Source organism: Haliaeetus leucocephalus, unplaced genomic scaffold, assembly GCF_000737465.1.
Source record: "Haliaeetus leucocephalus isolate CR32 unplaced genomic scaffold, Haliaeetus_leucocephalus-4.0 Scaffold395, whole genome shotgun sequence".
NCBI classification, from domain to species: Eukaryota; Metazoa; Chordata; class Aves; order Accipitriformes; family Accipitridae; genus Haliaeetus; species Haliaeetus leucocephalus.
In genome coordinates, this window is record NW_010972831.1 from 2,321,110 (window position 1) to 2,344,729 (window position 23,620).

Below are 23,620 nucleotides of genomic sequence, written 5' to 3' on the forward strand. Positions count from 1 at the left end.
TTTTTATTTAAATCTGCTGTCAGGCAATGCTCATAGGAACACACTTTAGCAAAAGCTAAATGAGCTCAGCTGAAATTAGACCACTTATGTGACATTTTGCACTCAGTTATCAGTTTACTGAAAAGTACCGACACCACAGCGTAAGTCTTCCCTCTCTTCACAGGCTTTCTGAGCTCCTGTCAGGCATAGCAGATTCATTTACAGGGAGATTAACAGGGACATCACTAAAAAAAAATAAGTCTGTTATGAGCATTTTGGTGGATGTTCAACTGGCAGAGGACATTTCAGACTGTTGTTTTGGGTAACTGCAGAGGTTCTTGGGAACTTACTTGCATAAGCATCTAGGCTAAAGAGAGCACAGTCCAAATGAAGCTACAAGCTATATGGACCTTTAACACTAGATAAGCAGGATGGAGCCACTATGTTTGTGCAAATTGCACTTACATGCACCAAACCTCTGTAATTCTATGCATGTGTGTTCTATTCAGCTGCAACGAGGGAGACAAAACCTTTCATAATACTGAGTTTCTTTGCACAATATCCTCTCCTTCCGCCTTCAAAACGTCAGGCCACAGCTATTAAAGGAGGTCCTCATGGATAAGTGGTCATTGTTCCATTGAAGCCAGTGCAGAAAAATATTCCATCAAGGATGATTTAGCTGCTTTGTTCTGCCTGCAACTGAGGTCTGAGAGGAGCACACCACCCTCCTGTGATGTACTCACCTGGAGCTCACGAGTCCTACTGTTCAGCTGGGGCTTTGCCCATGAGCATGATATATCCAGATCACTTGATTGCCCACACAGGAGCAAAGAAACTTTGCATATGGTGGGAACAAGATTGCAAAGCTCATAATTGTTTCTGAAAACACAGAATCACAGAAAACCTTAAGATTCAGATACTTGCCTCAACCTTGATGGCACAGCGCCCAATTGCTCGGACAGCCTTACGCACAAAGTCAACGTCCACCTCAGTAGCATATTCCTTAAGCTCTGCCAGGACCTGCAGAGAAAGCACACCAATGTGAATCTCTGGGGTCACACAGAGAGTACATCCCACTCTGACAAGTGATGCTACTTGAATACCATAACACGAGCAGGATGTATTCTTCCACAGCTAGCCACACACATTCAAAGCTAACAAACTCTGTAATCAGTCTCTGTCTCTGAAACCCACTGGTTTGGATTGGCAGCAAGACTTGGTTTAGGCTGGCCAAAGCCAAAAGATAGCTCAGTCTAGATTATTTTCAAATTCCCCTGAACAAAAGCTGGGGGCAAAGTCAGCCCTGCCAAACTTAAATGTTGCTGTTCATTCTTACACTGAAAATACAGTGAAGTAGGGGTCACATCCATACACATAGATTTTATGTGTGGTTTATTGTACTTATTGTTCTACATTCACTGTATGCAAAGCTCTCAGCAACAACCATTCTTAATCCCTCCTTTTCTGTGCTGAGACGAACATCTGGATCTCTACTGGATCCAAACTGAGGATCCAGAGGAGATCTGAGGACACCCTGGAACACCTATACAGAGATTAACAATATGAAGATATCTCCCCCTCTTAAGAATAAGATTTACTGGTTTGTCTCAGGTTTTTTGCTAATGGAAACTGAACAAGGGCTTGAACCAGGACCTGCTGGGATCTTACAAACCACTAACTAAAAAGCTACTTTGTCTTAAACAAATCACTTAGTTTAGAAAGAAAAAAAAAAATTAGAAAAAGACCCTACACAATTTATATTCCCTCATAAACTCATTTGTTTCAGTTTCTCATGTCAAACGTGACATCGGGGATTTCATCGTGATGTCACAAATAGATAGCAAAGGAGAGGTGAACAGCACAAAGCGAGACAGTGGTTTGAAAAAATCTCTAGTCAATGCAAATTGTTCAGAACAATGACAAGATGAAGAGGCCTTGAAGGGCCAGACTGCAGACAAATAAATCTTCAAGGAGTAGACAGGACATCTGTGTTTTGAAGTTTTATTATTTCCTTGGATGATCTATGTTGCACAGTACTTAGAGCACCCAGGTTTAGCAGCTTATGCTTTTCAAATACTGCCCAAGTCTGAGTGACTCGGATACAACTAGTCTGCTGCCTTGGTCTAGAACAGGCATGAAGATGAACAGTCTTGACAAGCCACACAGGGAGGATGCAGGTAGAAGCCTGCTCTCCTTGCGTCTCATTTCAGGGCATATTTCTGATGAAGCTTGGGGTTGTTTTTAGGAATGCCTCTTTAGAACCAGGAGAAGAGTCATTCGTTAGTCTGCAGATTCCAATCCCAGACTCTGCCCTCCAGACACCACTGCCTTTCATCCAAACAACCTGCATTATCTAAACATTATGCATTAAAATTGGTATGGAACCTACCAAGAGTAAATAGAAAATTCTGAATACATTCTCATGGAAACTGATTTTTAAAATGTTTTCCATGTCCCCAGCACAAAAGGGGCATGAATTATCTTGCTCTGTTCCAAAAAACATCAGAGGAGAGAGCTGAAGAGAGCTGCTTAAAAATGACACTTTAAATGAAACTGTTCTGTGACAATTAGGATAGCACAATAATAGCACTAACCAGAGACATTAATCATTCTACATTAGTGTTAGGCCTTGTGGCAAGGGTTGCACTCAAGGCCACTTCCTCTCAGAAAGGAATGTGGATTAAAACAATATCAAATCCAAGGAGAATCTAGGCTGTAAAGCAGTCTCAATTCAGTTTAGCTTTAGCTTTGTGCTATTTCAACTCTGGAAGCAAGCTAAACAAAACAAAGGTTATTTTAGCTCTGAAGAGTGCCTATGCAAGGGTTTAACAATTTAACTAATACACTTGAAATTCACACTTCAGTAATGTTTGGCCTTTCTGAATGCCCCCGTTACAGGCACACCTCTCTCACTTGAAACAAGCCTCTCATTCCAACCTCAGCACTAGCAGTGACTCATTTGACAGGAGACATCAGCTCTCCTCCTGGAATTGTAATCTGTAAAACAAGATCTACCTAATGGTCACGATCTAAGACATACCATGCTATTAACATTTACATTATGGAGGAAACTCCAACACCTCCCATTAAGTAGCTGCAAAGAGCACTCTACCAGGGACAGTGATGCCTAAAAGCCAGGACAACACTAGAAGTAGCTGCATATATCCTCATGCAAGGACCCCGAGATGGTTTTCCATCCCCAGAACACATGCAGAACACATTGGAAGTTCCTCAGCTGACCTGGGCAATGTTTGCTTGAGAAGCTAGGCGGATCATGATGTCCAGCTTCTCCAGTTTGACATAGATGGGGTCGTTGTACTTCACGAAGAACACCTTGATTTCCTGCTTCAGGATTTCAGGCCTGGGGGGAACATAACATTGTTTCACTTAAGGCTGGTAAAAACAATGGGCTATATCCTAACCAAAGGTATCTTTTGTTTAGAAATCTACTCAAACATTCATTGAGAAACAGAATGGTGTCCCTTTGTGTCCAGGACATGCAAACAAACATACGAGAACAACATTTTGAAGAAAGTTAGAAGCTGGAGAAAAAGATTTAGACACAAAATGCAGAATTCAAGTCTGTCTATGCCTACATCTCTACTTCCTCCATTTGAACTGCTGAGCCAACCACTGCAGTCAGTCAGTGGATGACAGTGTTTTCAGTGAAAGACTAACATCCTTATCTCAATGCAAACCCCACCTACAAACTCATTTTCTGCTTTCACTTGCAAGATGCCAGTGCACAGTAACTCTGCCCTGAATACAATCTACAAAGTGCTATCCAACCTATCCCACCTTTCCAGCAAGGAACAGTATTTAAACATGCATGTGGGAGTAAACTGGTGAAAAAAACCAACCCACTGTACATCAGTATGTCACCAGCCTCTATTTTCTATGCTGAAGAGAATAGCATAGGCACATTGAGTTTCTACAGGTCACTATGAACTGTACAGTTACACCCTCCTTCCTATTGCAATCTAATTTAGAGTCTGATTAGAGGGCAGTTCTTACGGCTCTTAAAAAGGTGGCAAAGAGAGAGGCAGGTAAAGAGATACTGTATGATACCAGTATCACAAGTATGCTGTAAAGAAAATTAATTCAGGCTACCAGAGTCATGAGACTGTTTAAACTGTCCCTCGAGGGATCTGAACCTGGATTAAATGAAGTTCTGTGCATGTAGAAATATCTGAAGGTCTGAGATAACTAGATGCCCTTCGACAACCCAGGAATAACAGCTCCCTGAGGCTTTACCTTTTCTGCACAATCAAGTTGATGTTCCTCAGGGCAACATACTGAACTTCAGGCTCTCCAGACAGCAGAGTCACCAGCGGAGGGGCAAGTTTCTTCAGCAGCATGTTGTAATAGTCAGAGTCCTTGGGAAGAAGTTCCAGGAACTTCATCAAGACCTTCACTGCTGACAGCACCACTGCCGAGTTGGCATGAGACAGCCGAGGGGTCACCCGTTCACAAATACTGGAGAAAGAGGAGTAAGAAAGGGTTCACACGTATTTCAGAATGTCAAATATTTCAGGTCTTATCTGAATTTAAAGATTGTACATGGCTGAAGACAGCTTCTCAGACACTACTTTGCTTTGGTTTTGTTCATAAGAACAGGCAAAGTCCTGCTTTCCTGAACACAGCAGGAAGCAGACAAGAATGACTTCTCTCACAGCTTCAAGCTTCTCTCCTGCCACAGTTAGCTCAGGAACTCTTCCAGATCTCAGCATTACAGCCCCAACACATATTCAGTCATTAGTGCTTCCTGCCTTTGCCTGGTGGTATTCTCTATTTCTGTGATCTCGTCTGTCACTTACAAACACAACTTTAACAAAACAGCTATGAGAAAAACACCTTAGCCCCCATATAATCATTCAGAGGTGATACATGCTTCTGGCTTGCTTGGGGGGGGTTGCTGCCATTTCAACCATTTGTTTCTGCAAAAAAAGGTTTCTGTTACTCTGAAGATATAGGGAAAGAGTGACCTAAATACCCTCCCAAGTCTCAGCTTCACCACTTGCCTCAGTGGATCCTACAATCAACAGCATCCTAAACAACCCATCCCAAGCAGAAAGGAAGTTTGGGTTCATATGGTCTTTCTTGCAGCATCTGTCAAGTTTCTTTCCACCCCCTCCCACATATTGCTAACCCAGAACAATCTTATTCCCATCTGTGCCTCCTGAAGTTTCTTTCCCTGAAAGATTTGCTTTCAGCCACCCTGGAAGGGAAGCAGCATGGCTAAGTGAAGAGCAGAGGAGTCTAAGTCAGAGTTGGGGGCAATCCCCAGCCACCTCCGCCCAAGATCACCTGGCACGCCAAAGCTGCTTCATCTCTCCGTGCCTCAGTTTCTCCACGCACAGGGGTAACAACATCAGCCTTGCTGTGAAGGAGAACACTATATAAAACTAAGTGCTGTCATTCTCCTATCTGAAATAAGGCAGGCTCCAAGAGTCAAACTCCACACAAAGGAGTAAGAGGAGTTACTGCCCATCCAGTTTTACACACCACTTCAGAGGAATTACGGATGAGGAACTGGGACATGTTCACAGTTGTTCAAACTAGTGGTCCCTTTCTGACATAATAATAATACAAGCCTGACACCCTGGAGATCTCTGCAGGTTTCTAGCACTCATTAATAGCTGTTTCTGGCACAGAAACAGAACACAAGGGGGAGGGAGGTGGGGAGAAAAAAAAAAAAAAAATCAGCAAGACTACTGGCAGGCCTTTTTTAAAAAGTGGATTATCGGTTGTGCCTCAAACACCAGTCAGTGAAGAAACCCATCAAATTCAAAAAGGCCTGCCCAGGATTTTGCACTTGGGCTTGTGCCCTTTCCTCCCCCTCCATCCACCACATCATCTACATGAAATATATCAAGTCGGAGAATTCCCCCGTTTCAAATAATTCTTCTTGCTGGTTCCTTGTTCTCTTGGGTACAGGATATGACTTTTGGTGATTCTGGACACAGATGAGGAGGAGGCTTGAAGTGCATGAATTAACTCTCCACTACCTAAACCCTAAGGTCTTTGTATTTAGGTTTAGTCATTGCAGCTAAAGGTAAAAGCACAAGAATGAAACTGGAGTGATAAGGAAAATAATTTCCTTACCTTTATTTTCAGTTCTACCATATCACAGACCAGTTTTTAGTTGGAAAAAATATTCCAGTCTCAGACCTGTAGTACTTTGGAAACCCCCAAACCTATAAGGGCTTCTTGTGTCTCAAAGTAGCAAAACCAGATTTGAAAGCTCCGATTTAAACCAGAAAATCCTCCAAACAGTGCTTCCATTGTTACAGGTTTTGTCTTGGGCTGATCGCTTCTTAGTAGGGCCAGTTCCCATAAGAATTAGCCTTTTAAATGGAAAAAAGTAAAAGAAAAAACCTAACAATAAACAGAGAAAGTGGTTCTGCAAAGGGAAGGGGCAGGTTTCCAGCATCAGCCCAAAGTACCGAAAGTTGCCTTCCTTTTAAACCTCTTTTACTTCAAGTCTTATTTGTGCTGTTACAGACCTCAACAGAGACTCCTGTTATCACAAGTCTTTTTCAGGAGTTGTAACACTGCCAGAAGCCTGCAAGTGCCCTGCTACCAAATAACCCCAAGCGGCCCATGCAAAGAGCGGGAACAACCGTACCTCTGAGCTTCGCGATCATCCTTCGGGTTGTAGTTGGACAGGCAGTCCAGGATGAAGATCTGGCCCCACTCCGTGCACTCATTTAAAGCTGTCAGCAGCTTGTTAATGTTCTGAGGGTTCAAATCCAGCAGGTTGCTGTTGGGATGAGATTCACTGATTTCTGACAAGGCAGCCACAGCGTTTGCTACCACCTGGAAGAAGAGACAAGAAGACGTGTTCTTTGCTAGCGTGTCATCAATGACTTGGCAAGGATTAACTTGGGCTTAGCATGGGTTACACATGGGGAAAACCACAGAGATCCTGGTGTGTGCTATCGGCTGCTGAGCAGCAGCCGCCATGTCAGTCATCCGAGCCTTCAGGGACCAGTACAACCTCACAAACAACCTGGTGAGCCCAAAGCTTGACTGTAACCTTGCTCTTTGCCAAAATTTGAAGGGTCTCTTGGGGTGGAAGTGAAAGAATAGCAGCACAGCAGGAGGGGGCTGCTGACATACACAGGAAACATGAAAAGCCAGCATGGGTGCAAAGAGCATTTTGCTAGAGAACTCACAACTTGAAAGTATTTTTGTTGAAGATAAATGAAAGTTAAAGTCACCGGTGGACAGAATGGGGACCTGGGACCAGGACGTCACAAGAAACTTTACTCTGGAGAGAACTAAAGATGGCATCAGAGAGAGTCCACATGGAACAAGAACACCTCACCTTCCTGCAGGCTCTCGAGTTCCACCCTGGCTTGCTTCAAGTAGGCATCATCTCCTCTCACTTCCAGGAGATGCTCAACTGATGGAGTCAAGGTCTCAAAACCTCTAATTGCTCTACTTATTCAGGAATGGATGCCTCTTGCCTGATTTCCCCTTGGCAGTCCCATGGCACATTGCTTAACACAATCCGAGCAATGAGAAGAACCGTTTCCTCGGTAAGAGGAGATGTCAGGTGCCAGGCAGCCTTCAGCTCTGTAGCAATTCTGTCAGGTCACCCAGTTTGAAAGCAAACACACAATTTCCCTAAAATGGGCAATTCCTGCTAAATTTTTAACAACACATATTTCAATTCCAAATAGTCTCCATATCATCCATTTGTCTGCTTTACAGAGACAAGGCTTGCATTAGCACAACTCATCACTGAAAATATTTTTGCTACATTTAAGACTATATAAGGTCTTCTCTTTTCCAAGCATGGATGAAAGGAAGCAGAGAGGAGGTCCAGGGTCCATCTTGACAAGAGCAAGAAGTGGGAGTGCAACACAATTTTCTAATTCTTAGTTCCATACTCAAGTTCAACAGTTATTCTAACAGACGCCATGTGAAAATTTTTAAAATAGAAAAGTTGCAGAATATATAGACAAAAATAGAAATTTGCAGACAAGACGAAAGTCTCTTATCTTTTTTAACTAACTAGAAAAGGGATTTAAGCCTGAGTTTGACACACAAAACTGATATACCCTATGAAAAGGCATTTTCAGGATATTTTACAATGTATATCATGTCCAGCCACCTCACTAAAATGAAGATTTATAGCATTATTTTCTAAGGGATTAAGCCAGAGAAATGACTTATCTAAAATAGCCTGATTCTTTGGATTCTTGGACTAAAATAGTCTGATTCTTTGGATGACTAAAGATGTTTTTGATGCAGTACACTGAAAACAAGAACACCGCAACCAGAAAATTCTCTGCATTGTTCCCATCACCGCTTGTCATTAAACCAAAATATTCCAAAGTCATTGCACAAGCACAGTAATGTTGATTGTTTTGCATTTCACACCTAGAGGTCAGAGATAGGATTTTGATCCAAGATTTTATGAATTTCATTAGTTGAATGAGCCTTCTGTCACCAAAATCATTAGCAATCAGAACTGCTGTCTTCTTGTACTGTTTTAATGAGTAACTTACTAAGATATGCTGCTTATTCTTCCCATTACTTAATTTGCTTAATTCCCGAATGGTTAATGTGACACAGCATAAAACTGAAGTGAAAGACTGTTTTAATTTCACTATATTTTGGAAGTTTACAAGTGAAGACAAATCATAAGAGCAATTGGAAAGTTCAAAATCATTATGAAAAAGCACTTATAAAATGAAATGAGAACTTTGGAAAAAAAATTCTGAAGTAACAAAAAAAAGTTACAGAGCCAAAGCATCACAGAAAGGTACCTGTCAGTTGTAGTAAGGAATAGGGCTGAGGTCTGGCAAATGCATGCACACTGCCAGGCACTACTTGCGTTGCAATAATTGGGCCATGTGGATGTCCTAAACCCTGGGGCAAATACAAGTCAAAGCAGCTGTGCTTAAGTTTCCTTCCTTGCAGAGTAAGTAAAGTCTATCACTTTGAGTTTGCCACAGGCAAAGGATGTACAGAAATGCTGTTACCATGAGCTGCCTGGTACACACTAGCTCCAACCCAGAGACCTGACTGTGAATGAGGTATTGCTTTTAGGATCTTTTGGGGCTCTTTTCAGAAACTAACATGGCAGCATACATGCAAGTGTCTAAATCAAAGCTGAAGATGGGACGCTACATGACAGCCCACCAGATGTCAGATTTCCATTAAAAGCATCCGTGAGACAGTGTGTCACATGGCAAGATGCACTTAGGAGCATGGGCTGTGGTCTCCTTGGGTGTTACAAAAAAAGGACTAGAAGGGGCTGTGAAACACCTGGTGGCAGCTCAGATCTGCCAGACGAGCTGGGATCTATAATCTTATAGTCCACAATTAAAGCTGGTCCTCACCTTCTACCTCAGCAGAACAGTGCTGCTGTCAAGTTGGCGACAAGGAGATAAATGAAGCAAAAGGGGATAAGGGAAGGGATGGGGAATATCTTCAAACTTTAAGCAACATTTATTAAAAAAAAAAGTACTTGCTGGCGATTCGCACTGAACATATTGATATGTTATGGTATGCCAACAAAAATAATTAGCATCTTCAAGGCTTTTTACACAGCCGCAGCACAGTTGAAATGAAAACAGATTTCAGGAACCAGTCCAACATAAACACTGGTTCAAGTATGCATGCTCACCTCTCTTCATTGGCACTGCCATCGCCTTCATTACGAGATAGGAACATAGAGCAATACAAGCTGGCACTGCATGGTTTCATTCCAGTACACAACGACTCCCGCTTTGCTGACAGCTCTCTCTAAGTGATGGCTCAGGCAACATGTAAACAAAGATTGAAGCATTGTCCACAGTTGGGATACTAACAGTTATCACTTAGGTATGGAAAAAAAGCCCATTAAGAACCAGTCAACACCAATTCAAGTATTACATCACCTGGTAACCTAGTATATAGTTTGGCAGTCACATAAGTGTCATCAGAAATATTTAGAAAGATGTTTTGGCCAAAGAAAATCTACAACATCAAGGCTGAACCTTAAGTCTTCAACTCAGTTGATGCTTCATCCTTAACAGAGCAACACAAGATAATGAAGTCCAACCGCACTGAACAGCAAGTACAAGGTACAAAGTGATATAATAAGTTACACAACAGGTTGGGTTTTTTCCCTCGAAAATAAATAGCAGTGATGATGTACTTGCTGGGGGACATACTAAAAGTAAAGCTAAAGCTTTACAAGTGGTATAGGACAAAGTCCTCCATGGAACTGGACAAGTTTCACAGCCAATGCCACACCTTGGCTGAGGAAAAAAGCCATAAGCTTCTTTAGCAAACAAAGTACTCCCTGCTTTTCAAAACATGCAACAAGTTCATTCTGATGAGAAACCAACCAGGAGTTGTGTAACTTACTTCACAGACTGGAAGAAGGAGACTAAAAGGACAAGCAACTAACAGCTAGTATAGTCTTTAGTTCTCAAAAATAATGAAAAAAACCAAGGTCAACCCACCAGCCAAAGATATGTGAGCCCAAACAGTTAATGAACAAGAAAAGCTTTTAAAAGCTTAATAAGTTAACTCCATGGCAAAATGCCTCACTTGACTTGCACTTAAAAATACTGTCTTTAAGCTAACAGCTACCAACCAATGAGACTCAGCCTAAAAAAAACACCACCTAGGAAGTACAAATGCAGAGCAGATTGAAGATTTAATAATAATAATTATAGGTCCCTGGTTTGCTGATGTAAATCAGTTCACCCTGGGTACATTTCAACATTATTCAAATGCAGTCACAGCAACATCCTGTTAGAGCACAGTTGAGCCGAATGACAATAAATCTGCTTTTTGGCTGGAATTTCCCAACAAATTTAGACTCTCAGAGAAGTGTCATTGGGATAAGGATAACTAAATCTCACAAGCTCTTACTAAAAAAAATAATAAACCCTCCACTCAAAACTACATTACGGATTTAACAAGAACCCAACATCTTTAAACCCACCTACAGACAAACCCCTTCTGCAGCCAGAGAGACCAGATCCGACCTCACGGAGAGCTGCAGAGGTAGGAACACTGATTTGCCAGTTATTCCTTCTGGCAGCTCAAACCTTTATCTCAGAGCAAATGGTATAAAATACATTAACAAGGAGGAAAGGGGGTGGGTGAAAACCTGAGTGTCTGCCTATCAACCCACACGGAAAAGCTTTGCAGGGGGTGGGGGGACAGGAGGGAAGCTAGGCAGATCTAGAACGCCAAACAGTCAAAGCAATCAGATTATTTTGCTAGCATCCCAGGCTAATTGGGAATTAAACCAAGTGTGTAACAGAGTTAATGAAATACAATGTTCTGCTGCTTAAAACAGGAACCTCTGGCTCACCATCCCATTAAAATGGGGAGAAAATGAAGAAAAGGAAGAAAAATTAAGGGGCTCTGAGAAGATGCTGAGGAAAGGCAGCCTTCCCCACATAGCTGGAGGCTCCTACCCTCAAGGGAGTCAGGCACCACATGATGTTTTCGAGAACAGAAAGGTGCTGACATTTTCGAAGAGGAGCTTGCATGGTACGTTTGTGTCATTAAGCACAGACTCCCAGATGGGATATTAGGGGCATTCGCATGGATGCATATTTCACAGGGCTGCTCATTTTCATGGCCACAGACAATGCTGTGTGCCTGAAAGGTCCCTAACAAGTACTAACACAGGCAAACTCTCTCCAGATTACAGGACCCCTACTTCTGTTCATATTGTGTCTTTCATCTACTTTGCTTCCCTAGAAAAGGTCTATGAACAATTAAAATGGCCCAATCAGGCAAGTCAGAGAGCCTATATGAACCTCTCACACTGTTAATGCATGCAACGTATACGGCTTTAAGTGAAAGCTCTGGGAGAATAACTTATCCTCAGTCTATGTATCATCTTGGAAAGTAACAGCTCGCCTGTTCAGCCTTAATTGTGACAGATTTCCAGGGCTTTGGGTAAGTCATTCATCTTCCATTAATTCCATTCCAGGAGATTGTACTTTAGCACCTAAAAGTCTGGAACTGCACTGCTGGATATGCGATCAGTTCCTGACCATGTCCCGAAAATTGCCTGGGTGGGGAAGACCTCCTGCTTGCTTTTTGCAAGCGGAATGACTTTTTCTGGAGGTGGCAATGAAAGGAAAGTCAAAGTGTTATGCTTCCCATGGCGTGCTTGCCCTAACTGGTTTTTGCACTTCCCTGCTCCTACTATGCACTGCAGAAAAATGCCACTTTGTGGCAGACTAAAACTCTGTGCCCGCTCTCATGTCCTTGCAAAATCAGAATGTGTTAGTTATAAGACAGAAAACCATACTTCCCCCAACTGTTAAACCCCTTGTGGTAGGTAGACAAGAAGCTGATCAGGGATGGCTTCAACACAAAGGGTTTCTCCTTGGTACAGCTGAGCCCCACAGTGCAGGAAACTAAGCTCTGTAAGAAGCCACCGAGGGTCTGCAACCCCCCTGTGCTACTTCCAGAAAGCACCATGGTCTGATCCCAGCCTGGATCAGGCACCTATCACACACCAGGAAGGTTTCTTTTGCAGGTTTTTTTTTGTTTGTTTGTTTTTTGTAAGGCCCTTTGCAATTTTCCTTGCAGAGGTTCTCACTGGCACCATCCAGTGGCAAACAGGGCTGTGTCTGATCCAAGCAGCTATTTATAAGAAAAGCACCAGCTAAGCATCAACAAAAACCTTATGTAGCCCTAAAAAGCAGGGTGCAGAGTTACAAAACATCATAGCCACAGCATTTTTTGACAAATGGTGCTTGTCAATAGCTAGAAGTGTCTGTTCCGATTGAAAATGTAACATCTAGCTAGACACACATCAACGAAATTCCCCTGGACCCTGATTGATACTAGAGATCCTGGAATGATCTATTCGGCAAGACTAACATTTTGGAAATTAGACACATACTGGTAGCAGTAATTGGAAGGACATGGGTCTCTGATGGATGAATTTGTGAATTAAGCTTTATAGATGAGGGGTCTGGGAGGACAGGCTCTGCGGAGTCATGGAAATTCATGCATTATCATATAAACTTGTTGCATCTCTCTGCTACAGTGCTAGTATTCAAAAGGCAGGGAAAAGCAGAGCTTCTATGGAAAGTGGTCAAGACCAGCATCCCTCATCCACAAGCCTACCAAAAACAACAACAAAAAAAATCACGTCCCACATGCAGGCTTGAAATTCCCTCAGACCTGTTTAGGACAACAACCAGGAGAAAAAACTAGCTACTCAGTAAAGTGAGACTCCAGCCTTCCTCTAGAGAAGCAGTTGCAGAAGCTCAGCCCAAAGCCACAACCACAGGCAGAGCAAGTGGGATCGGACTGGCTAACCAGAAGCCATGGCATTGATTACAGATGGCAGGTCTTCCTTCTTCCCCAGTTTAAATCTTTGCAGTCTGACTGCTGCAACACAGACACACAGCTGGCTTCTGAACTCTGAACTTCTGAACTCACAATCTCCCACGTTGCCTCTTTCAAGCATCCCACCACATACATTAACATAGCCACTGTTATATACAGGCTCTGCAACCTCTACCTATTTCATTTCCAGCTTGCTACTGCTAGCTGTCTGCTTGCTTTGCAAAAAGTGTTCCTTTCCCTCCCAGGCAGCCTCATGTAAACAGCAAGAACATCCATTAAAGACCCCCAAAGTGAAGCCACCACTCTTCATCAGCCCCTAAGCAATGGTCCTGTTCACTGTAACATATCCAACAATGGGTAAACAAATTCCACCTACTGATGCCTACAAATGCCATCAAGTGTCTCTCAGAAGGAAATATTATCTCCACCTGCAGCACAAACAGATTAAAAAAAAAAAACACAAACCACACTCAGAACCAACACAGACATGGGTGGGGGACTTCAAGGTACAGCCTTCATTCTGCAACACCTAGGTTGAAAAGAGGGACATTTTTTGGCCAGTGGGGCAGCCAGGGTACCTTAGAGGCAGCTCCAGGCTGACAACATGCTGCAGAGGCACAACCCACAGCTCCTAGTAATATTCAGCTCCATACTAGGATGTGAATTTTCAAGTCCTTCCAGCCTTCATAAGCAGGAATCATTAACTCATCCAGCAGTGGCTGTTCACTCCTTGCACTAGATAACACATCAGCTGCAGAGGAGAAAACACACAGCTGTGAGAAGTACAAGTTTCCCCATGAAGAACAAGTGCTTTCCTGTGCCCATGAAGACGGTGGTGTTCCACTCCCTGTTGTATAAGGGAAGTGCCATGTCCCAGACTGCCTCCCACAAAGTCCTTTTGGGACTCAGAGGACCACCAACAGTTTCTCAGCAAGGGGTTCATTTCTCAGCTTTATTATACAGAGAAGGATAAAATTCCTGTAAAGTACGCAGTGGAGAAGAGCCCAGGAGGCAAAAGCTGCTTCTGTTTCTAAACAAGCTTGTTGCTCAGGACACAATCTCAGAAAGACATACTGCTTGCCAGCTAGTAGAAAAAAGAACAAAAGGTGGACCTTCTTCCTCCATAAGGCCATCCAGGAAGCCCAAACATACACTCTGAAGTTCTGGTTGGCAGAGGAGGAACCTACATGGCTTGCAGTCTCAGCAGGAGAGACAAGAGAGCACTATGATTTATATCAACAGGTTTTTAGTCTAGTCTGTGAACTACAGAAACTCAGTACTGCCAGAAGGAATTCTGATTAGATCAAGAGGGACCTCATCACCTCTAGTTGTCAGATCTCAATAGATTCCCTTCTTAGTGCAGGTTAATGCTAAAGGCAAAAAAACCTTCAGGCACAACAAAAGAGTTTAATTATATTCCACACACTTGGTGTATTTACTAATCAGCTTCTTATGTGATCTCAGTTTACTCGGTATTGATTCACAACAGTGTTTCTCCCAATAAACTGTGACGTGTAGATGGTGTAAAACATGACATATTATTGGACAGCATGTGTCTATACACACCACAAAACCACGGGAGCAGAACAGCCACACCTGTGAAAGCTTTGATCCAGCACATCACAGTGACAAAGCAGAATATGAAGACGAAGAAATGCTACAAGAAGGAATTAAAAACCCAACACCACCTAGAAAAGAACTGGGAGAAGGTGACATGAACCTAACTTAAGCCATGTGGATAACAGGTAGATTGACAAGAAAACTATTCCATGACTTAAAAGCTACCCTAGAAGCTCAAGGATTGAAAATATTTGGAAAGAAAGGTTGTTCCATTCAAATATTAAAAGACCAGTAAGACTTAAGATGGATTTCCTCTTAGGTTTTTCTGCTAATATTTACGTTCCTGAAGAAAACCAAACGCAGTGCTAAAAGCCAGGAAGGAACTAGTTACAAAATAAGGTGTCTAGTGATCAACAGCTTTGGTTCTGCTTTAAACTGCTGCCATCTCGTGGTCTTGCTCTTCATCACCAGGACTCAGCACTCGGCAAGGCTCCAACGATGAGCCGTCATTAGGTCCGATTCACAAACGTCAGAACAAGACAGTATCAGGAAAAAGAAAAAAAAAAGTTTGTCCAAGACTTCAGAGAGACTCTGGCCATCAGTAGGTGTGTAACAGACCTACCTCTCTCATTCCACTATTATCTGCTGCTGTTGCTGGGTATGAAAGGCATTCTACAGTAAGCTGCCATCCTGTGTACAAGCACCAGTACACAAAATCCTGGGACATCATACTGAAATCGTATTTTGTTAGAACATGAGGATTATGGGAGGACATGCCTTCTGAGTTGCACTATACCAAAGGTACCAGCAAGAAAGGCCCTGAGGACTTAAGTCCAGCTGCAGCACACTGACAGCCCAAAGCAGCCAGGCCCAAACTTTATATTCATCCAGACCTGGTTCTGCTGAGCTTCATGTAAGGAAATGCACAGCAAAAAAGGAGAAGGGTTTGCCTTAATACAAATCCAGGAAGAAATGAGCGTTCCCTCTATGGAGGGAAACTCTTCGGCAGGATCCCAAGTGACGAAGAGCAGCCACAAGCACTTCAGGCCCATCTGTAAAATGAGATTAAAGACTCTTTCCACAATCAAACTTCTGCAATGTAACCACCCAATAACTGAACCATGCCCTTGTATGCGTTATTGGCCCATTGCCTGCACAAGCTAAGACATCTCATATAACTCAGCTGAAATGTAGTAAGCCACCAACCCATCTGGTAACTTGCCATATATATCCATATCAGTACATACGCAATTAGAGTTTTGAATTAATTCATCCAGGAGAAACTGCAAAGCTACAACAGAGATTTTTCAGAAAAAGCTAGTGAACTACCAGACTCAGGTGTCAGTCCTTTAGTCACAACTACAACCAGCTCATCTGGAAAGGTGCAATCCTACAACTGTTCAAAAGATCACTGTATTACTGTATTTGAACAAAGGCCAAATCCTGACAACAAAAAGCCCAGATAAAGGGGGAAAGCACCTTGGCTGTGCACCTACAGCACCTTAACAGGACTTCAAAGCAATTCCCTGAACATCCCCAATCTGTTTGCACGATTCTGTGACAAATTATTGGACAAAAAATACAAAAAACCCCAACCCAAACCCAAAATGTTTTTGACAAGGTCACCTCCAACTTAGACATTGTTATGATAAGGGTGATTTGAGCTGATAGAAACACACATCCTGATCTCTGCACAATTACAAGGCAATTAGCAAGCCACAGATGGAGTTGTTACTCTACCCAGCTAGAATGTTTAGTGCTTGCTCATGTGCTAGAGGCAGCCAATTACAAAACCATAATAAAACCCTTCATGAAGACTATTTTTCAACAGGAGTTTTTTAGCTCCTGCTCAAAATCCTCATTTCTCAGAAGACAGAACAAGTGTGGGTTTCCTGTCTACAAAATTCTGCTTCATTAAGTGTCTAATGTTGCCTATTTCCACAAGTCATCAAAAGAGGAGAAACATTTTTAATATAAATATGAATGAGTTTAGATAACAGGTTGCAATGATTGAGATGTATCATTTACAGAGGAATAGGCCATAAGGGTAGATCCATCTGTACCATTCTTTTCAGTAATCTTTCTTTTGATAGCCAATACTGATACATATATTTTACTGAAAAAGAGCTTCCAGGCAGGGATGCATTCTACCTGATCATGGAGAAATACCTTAATATCAACTTGCACACAAATGTAACTTATCTGGCAAACACAACTCCTGGCCATCAGGAACCCCCACTGGAGTTTCACATGGAGAAAGCAGCAATGAGCTGGATGTTTTGACTAGGAACATGAACCTTAATTAGGGGTGGATAGCTCCTGTACTTTTGAGGGAATCACTGTGCCACAAAGGCGTGAATTTCAAAGGGGACCAAAGTGATAAACTTAACTAGAAGGAATGTCTGTATCTGCTAAAAATTGTAACCAGATTAAATATTGTATTAAGTCAGCAGCTATAAGAGCCCCAAACCTGATAAAATCTCTCCCCATGCTCCCTTAAAAAGCAAGAATGTAATGCCCTGTCTACAGTAAAACCTGGGAAAACAGTACACTGAACACCAGCCACATGATCCTCTCAAAGTCTGCAGATCTGAAGACACACCACAGGCCTCTCCATCACCATTACTCCTCCAAATTGCATTCTCTTGCTGTGAATCCTCAGCTTCGGGAAGAGCAGGTGAGTACAACATGAGGCAGGTGCTGTAATCCTGCACAGCTTCAGTAGTTGTAGAGCTGCAATCAATTGCAGCAGCTGCAGAGGTTTTGCTGTCCCAGTCCAACCTCATCACCATCAAGAAGGTCAGTAGTTGTACTGTTGTTTTTTTAGGAATCCCTATACTACTTTTGGTGGTTTATTTAGCAAATGGAGCATACACTGCCCTTTGGTATTTATCCTCTTCTCCCCATTCATTTAAGTCAGTATTAAGTTAATGTACTTTTGAAATAGATATTGGTGCTTTCATAACAGCCAGTGGTTCACTTACCAAAACAGTTAGTTCCACACAGATCAACAAGCAGAAAGGGCAAGCAAAACCTTATTAATTTCTCCTGAAGTACCACATCTTTTCAGCCTGAGCTCCTCAACTCATATCCATGTGGCTGTAATCAGCAGAAGAAAATTAAAGAGTTGGAACCAAGGCTAGAAGAGTAGCTTATATCCCTGTCCACAGCGCACTCCATTGCTGCCTGTGAGCTAGTGAATGCCAGGGGCCAGCATTTATGTGGAACTAAAGCAGCCCCATCAAGTACTTTCAGAGGCTGCAAGGCACACCCTCAACATTAAATTAAAAAAGCAGGTGTTCCCCTACATGCCTCAAAATTGCCTAGACAGACAGAACATCTTCAAGTGGTCATCAATATTCATGCAGAAACCTGGCATAAAAAAAATAAATCAGGGAGGCATACAAAAAGAACAGCTTGTAAGAGCTGGATATCAGAATCAATAGGCACCTATATCTTCTGATAGGCACCACCGCTCAGACTTGTGCTTGTGAAAGTCAGACACTTAGTTTTACTGTCTCTAGAAAGCCATAAGAAAAGCAATCAGCAGTCTTCACCCTCCTACTAAAGGGGATGGTACCTTACCACCTGCACCTTGTTTATCCAAACCTGCCCAAAGACAGCTATAACAGGACAGCAATTTGCTTTATGTGGTTTCATGCACCATAGAAAGAGCTGTTAGACCTGCACTAATATGAAATTATGTCTTTAAGTGGAGACAAATCAGATCTGTGCTCTAAAAGAGCTAAAAAATAGCAGTCAAATCCTTAAACTCTGAGTTAAACTGAATTGCACAAGTTTTCTTCCCTGCTAAGAGTTACAACGATTATCAGTATGCTCACTGGATTCTAGTAGATCACAGGAAAAAATATTGAATGAAAGGATTACGCAGTGGGGCACTTCAATCCATCAGCCACAATCTTTTAGTTACAAAGTAATAGTGGAAGATGCCTGGCGTGGAAATGGACCCTTCATCAACCGTGATGAAATACTGATTTAGTAGGTAATGTACTCCTGTGAAATTCTTGGTCTTGATCTCCACCTCTGCTCTGATGACTCAGTTAACTTTTTTAAAAACATAAGCATTGATTTATCTCCACTCATTACAGACCAGTGGATTTATCTGCATTAGTGAATGAACTAATCCAACCTCTTACTCCAAGAAAAGCCAAACCCTGCAGGAAAACAATAGCTACAAGCTGTGATGAAGGTAGTAGCATCAAGTATTTCTTGCTCTTCTGATTCATCTGACCTGGAAGTTGAACTTTTGCTGCAGCACTCAAGACAGGCAAAACAGGCAAAAGCCAAAACAGATCCAAGAATAGAAAGTATTTCCTGTTTTCTGAGGCAACAAGTGTTCTCTAAGCAATGCATTCATCACAGTGCACCAGTTGCAATTAAAAAGCCTTTGCGTTTCTGATTATCTTCCCATTACAAACTCAAGCAATTCGCTGGAAGGACATATACATTACCATGGGATTGGAGTCTGCAATCAGGTCACGCAGTGAATCCAGAAATCCTTGGTCCTCCACCATCTGGGCATTGATGTCATGCAGCTTCGCCACACAGACAGCTGCAGTCTTTCGTACATACGGGTCTTCATCCTTCAGACACTTGCGAAGAGGCTCACACAAATACTCAGTGATCTTGTCAACCCTGATGCATCCCATCGTACGGACGGCGAGAGCACGGATGAGAGGGTTTGGGTCTTCACAGTCCTGCAATGGGACAGAATATGCAGTAAACAAATCTGCACCACTAGCCACTGATACCTTCCCTGCAGCCAGAATCAGGCTGTTCTTATTTAAAGCAAGAAGATTCTCTCTGCTTACATGCTAAAAAGAGGCAATTATTTCAGATCAGGGATAAAAGGTGGAACTTACTCATTCACAAAAACATTCTACATTATCTCAGGATGTTTTCAGGCTATGATAGCTTGTAAAATTGTGATCTCAGTGTCCCTTTGGTTCTCCCAGGCAAAGATTCTTCAACACGATCTAGCAGCTACAGCTAAGCTAGAAAGGCAGCTCTCACCACCCAAAAGCTAGCGACAGGCAACTTTCAGACAAAGTAATATACTGGTTTCCAGCCTTACTGGTTTGAAGGAGCAAGAAAATATAACGGGAAAAGTCAACAACTAAACACAATGCAACAGTCAAGGCCTATTTCTCACAGGCCATCAGTTCTAGACACAAGCATCCCTTAAGTTTGCAACATATGAAGCACTAAGCAAAGGCTAGTCTAGAGGTGCTTTCTGATGAGGAAAAAGAAAAAGCAGAAGGGAATACAACATTTCATACTTCAAGACTACATAATTTTCCATACATCCAATCCATCTGCACCTCTGAGCAATGCTCCTCCAAAATCAGCCTATAAAAAGATGGCTGCAGAATGACCTACAAAAGCCTATGCTACATTTACCTTGCACTGTTTAAATTTCCTACAGCTGAAAAAACACCTGAATGCATCACTTCTAAATCATACAAGAGAAGTGACATGTCTTACCAGTGTATTCAACACCTTGAACTGTGAACTGCACATGAAGTGCTGAGCTAATGCAGAGTAGCGTCAACACTTTCTCTACTAACAGTTGTCCCTCAACTTGCCAAAAGGGACATCAGACATTCCCTTGCACAGAAAAGTATGAAGCTGGAAAATATCATTTTTGTTTGTTAGTCCATTCTAACAGATTTACACTTTGAAGATATGACAGACAATGATATTCTTTCCAGAGAGCAAGATAGGACATCATCTTTGGCCAGAAGAGCAGACCTGCTCTTAGCCTAGGTAGGTCTTCTCACCTCTTTCAGCCTCAGGCACCCCAACAGAAACTTAAAACATGATGAGATTCCCCAATGTCTCAGATTTTATAATACTCTAGGAGGAGTCTCAAACTTTTTCTAAGCACCAGGTTTTAACTTACATAACGTGGGACTGAAATAACACTTCCTAGACAAGGAAAGGCAACTTGACAACAGAATTAAAGGCATTACAGCGATCAGGCTGTTATTTTTCCAGTGAGTTGTCCTCCAGTTTCACCAGAGATAAAGGTTTTCGACACAGAGCACAGTTGAAACATTCAAACAAGAAGTAGATATCCATATATCAGTGTCCTGGTTTCGGCTGGGATAGAGTTAATTGTCTTCCTAGTAGCTGGTATAGTGTTATGTTTTGGGTTCAGTATGAGAAGAATGTTGATAACACACTGATGTTTTCAGTTGTTGCTAAGTAGTGTTTGTACTAAGTCAAGGATTTTTCAGCTTCTCATGCCCAGCCAGCAAGAAGGCTGGAGGGGCGCAAGAAGCTGGGAGGGGACACAGCCAGGACAGCTGACCCAAACTGGCCAAAGGGGTATTCCATACCATGTGACAACATGCCCAGTATATAAACTCAGGGGAGTGGGGCTGGGAGGAATAGCCGCTCAGGAACTAACTGGGCATCAGTCAGCAAGTGGTGAGCAATTGCATTGTGCATCACTTGTATATTGCAATCCTTTTATTATTATTATTATTATTGTCATTTTATTATTGTAATTATTATCACCATTACTATTTTCTTCCTTTCTGTTCTATTAAACTGTTCTTATCTCAACCCACGAGTTTTACTTTTTTTTTTTTCCCCAATTCTCTCCCCCATCCCACTGGGGGGGGGCACTCAGAAGCTGCATGGTGCTTAGTTGCTGGCTGGGGTTTAAACCAGGACAATCAGAGATACTACAAAGGCTGGAAGATGAACAATAAGAAATCTGTTATCCAATACCAGAAGTTGGTCTTTAATGACAATTATTAAAACAATAGAAGCAGCTTTCCCTGGAGCAGGCTCTCTCATAAGCACTTGCAGGGGCGCTTAAGTAATCTCCTCTGCAATAACTAGCAGCAGCAAGTGAGAGGGAGGACCCAGACCTACTGGATTCAGCATGCTCCCCTACAAGCACCCCCAGCCCAGAGACTCAAGTACAAAAGCAGAGATAAACAACAGCTCACAAAGGCTAACGGACAAAGGAGACATGGCGACAGCCACTCTGCTGGACCATTTGCTGATGAGCTGTGTGAGTTACCTTCACGAAGCTGTTAACAGCCATGATCGCCATATCTGGCTGACTTTTGGCGTAGTTCATCAGGTACAGGTAGACCAGCTTCTTCAACTCCAGGTTGTCGGTCTGCATGCAGTTCACAACATCAGGAAAGAGTGAGCTGGATTGACAACAGTAAGCAAGAATAGAGAAAAAGTAGTGAGATTGCATGGTAGGAAAAGGGGACAGTAACAATATCAAGGAAGCCAGGAAAACTGAAGTTCCACATTAGGAACCCTGCTGTCTAATGAGAGGTCAACTTCCCTCCCAAAACAGTTCACAATGGCTTTTATAATAATCATTTAATCTCTTCTAGGGCTTTAACATAGGTTGGTTCTGTAACAGGTGAAAACTAATGCAATTTCCTAAAGGTGTTTTAATTGGGGAGTGCACCAAACAACAAAATTCTACCATGCCAGGCCTGGAAATAAACCCACAAGAAAAAAAAAGTGGCTTAAAAATGTTTTGGTAATGCAGGACACTTACAAAGAACCTGCCAAATTTCACACTAGTAAGCTCCAGAGTGATTAGGAGCTTAAACGCTGACAAGCTGAATTTCACTCAAATATCAAGCAACAATCTTTAAACAGCACTGCAGAAGAACACAGCAAGTTACACAAGGATTTCTGCAGCTCTCAGGTATGCTGTAGAGATCTAAAGGTGAAAGGCAAGTGCTGCTGGCCAAAAAGATTATTTTTTCTTCCTTCCAGTTTGTCTGTTCCTTCATTCTATGATGAAGTCATGATGCTAAATTTGCAACCTTATATTAATTTCCGTAGCAACAGACCACAGTGCCATGAATCCAGGACTACTGCAACTTTATGGTAGACTCCAGTAACAGAAGAAGCTGTAAGGGAGAAAGCATTCACTCAAGCAAGTTTTTCTGGTTGTCTCAAAGACAGAAAAAAGTATTGGGGACAGCACTGCAGAAGGTAAATGCCTGTGTCCTTTAGTCACCATGAGGCAAACATTCAATCTGAAAAACACTCGTTTTAAAATGTAGCTTAAATATATGTTATGACAAGTAAGGCTAAGAAAAACACTTGGAATTACCTTTCTAACACTAAAACTGAGGCTAGCAAGCAGTGAGAAAACATCTTCTAAAGCGACATACAAAGTGATTGAATTCCGGATGGGTTTTTAAATAAAAAGAGCTATTGGCACCTAGCTAAACCAGCACTGAAAACAAGTTGTTTCTTTTGCTCTCGGTCACAGGAAGGAGCGTGAGAAACCTGTGACTCAAGCACAGCACAGGCAAGGACACAGCCAGCCTCACTATCCAGCCACACTGAGATGACACACTCAGAGCTGTTCCATGGAGATGTATGCCCACTACACGCGACTGAGTCCCAGGACAACCAGAGCTGCTACAGCTACAAGAAAAGTTGCTTTTACCTGACATCCTTCCCCACGGTCATGGCTGCAATAACCTTCTTTACAGCTTCTTTCCTCTTCTCTTTCTTTTCATTATTAAGTTCAGCCTTCAGTTCAAAAATCTCTCCTGGCAGAAGATAAAACAGATTGAGCCTCTTGGAAGAAGAAAAGGGTCTCGCTTTAGGGATAGTTCAAGAGTGACTTCTTACTTTCCTGGCCTGTTGTTCCCATAAAACTGATACAGCAGCATGTGAAAGCTGTCACACCTTATGGAGAACATGGTTCAGTGAGAAGCAAAGC

At 42.3% G+C, this 23,620-nt stretch overlaps 1 protein-coding gene across 2 annotated transcripts in view; it reads right to left on the reverse strand.

Moving 5' to 3' along the window:
- The window catches only part of AP2B1 (adaptor-related protein complex 2, beta 1 subunit), a 79,770-nt gene that overhangs the window by 49,990 nt on the left and 6,160 nt on the right, over positions 1-23,620 (reverse strand). For both annotated transcript variants that reach the window (XM_010573553.1, XM_010573552.1), the window contains exons 3-9: positions 23,342-23,447; positions 21,932-22,067; positions 19,347-19,592; positions 6,608-6,798; positions 4,234-4,455; positions 3,220-3,340; positions 904-999 (exon numbers count right to left, since the gene is read on the reverse strand). In XM_010573553.1, the coding sequence (XP_010571855.1) occupies positions 904-999; positions 3,220-3,340; positions 4,234-4,455; positions 6,608-6,798; positions 19,347-19,592; positions 21,932-22,067; positions 23,342-23,447 (1,118 nt within the window). The remainder of the gene's footprint in view (positions 1-903; positions 1,000-3,219; positions 3,341-4,233; positions 4,456-6,607; positions 6,799-19,346; positions 19,593-21,931; positions 22,068-23,341; positions 23,448-23,620) is intronic.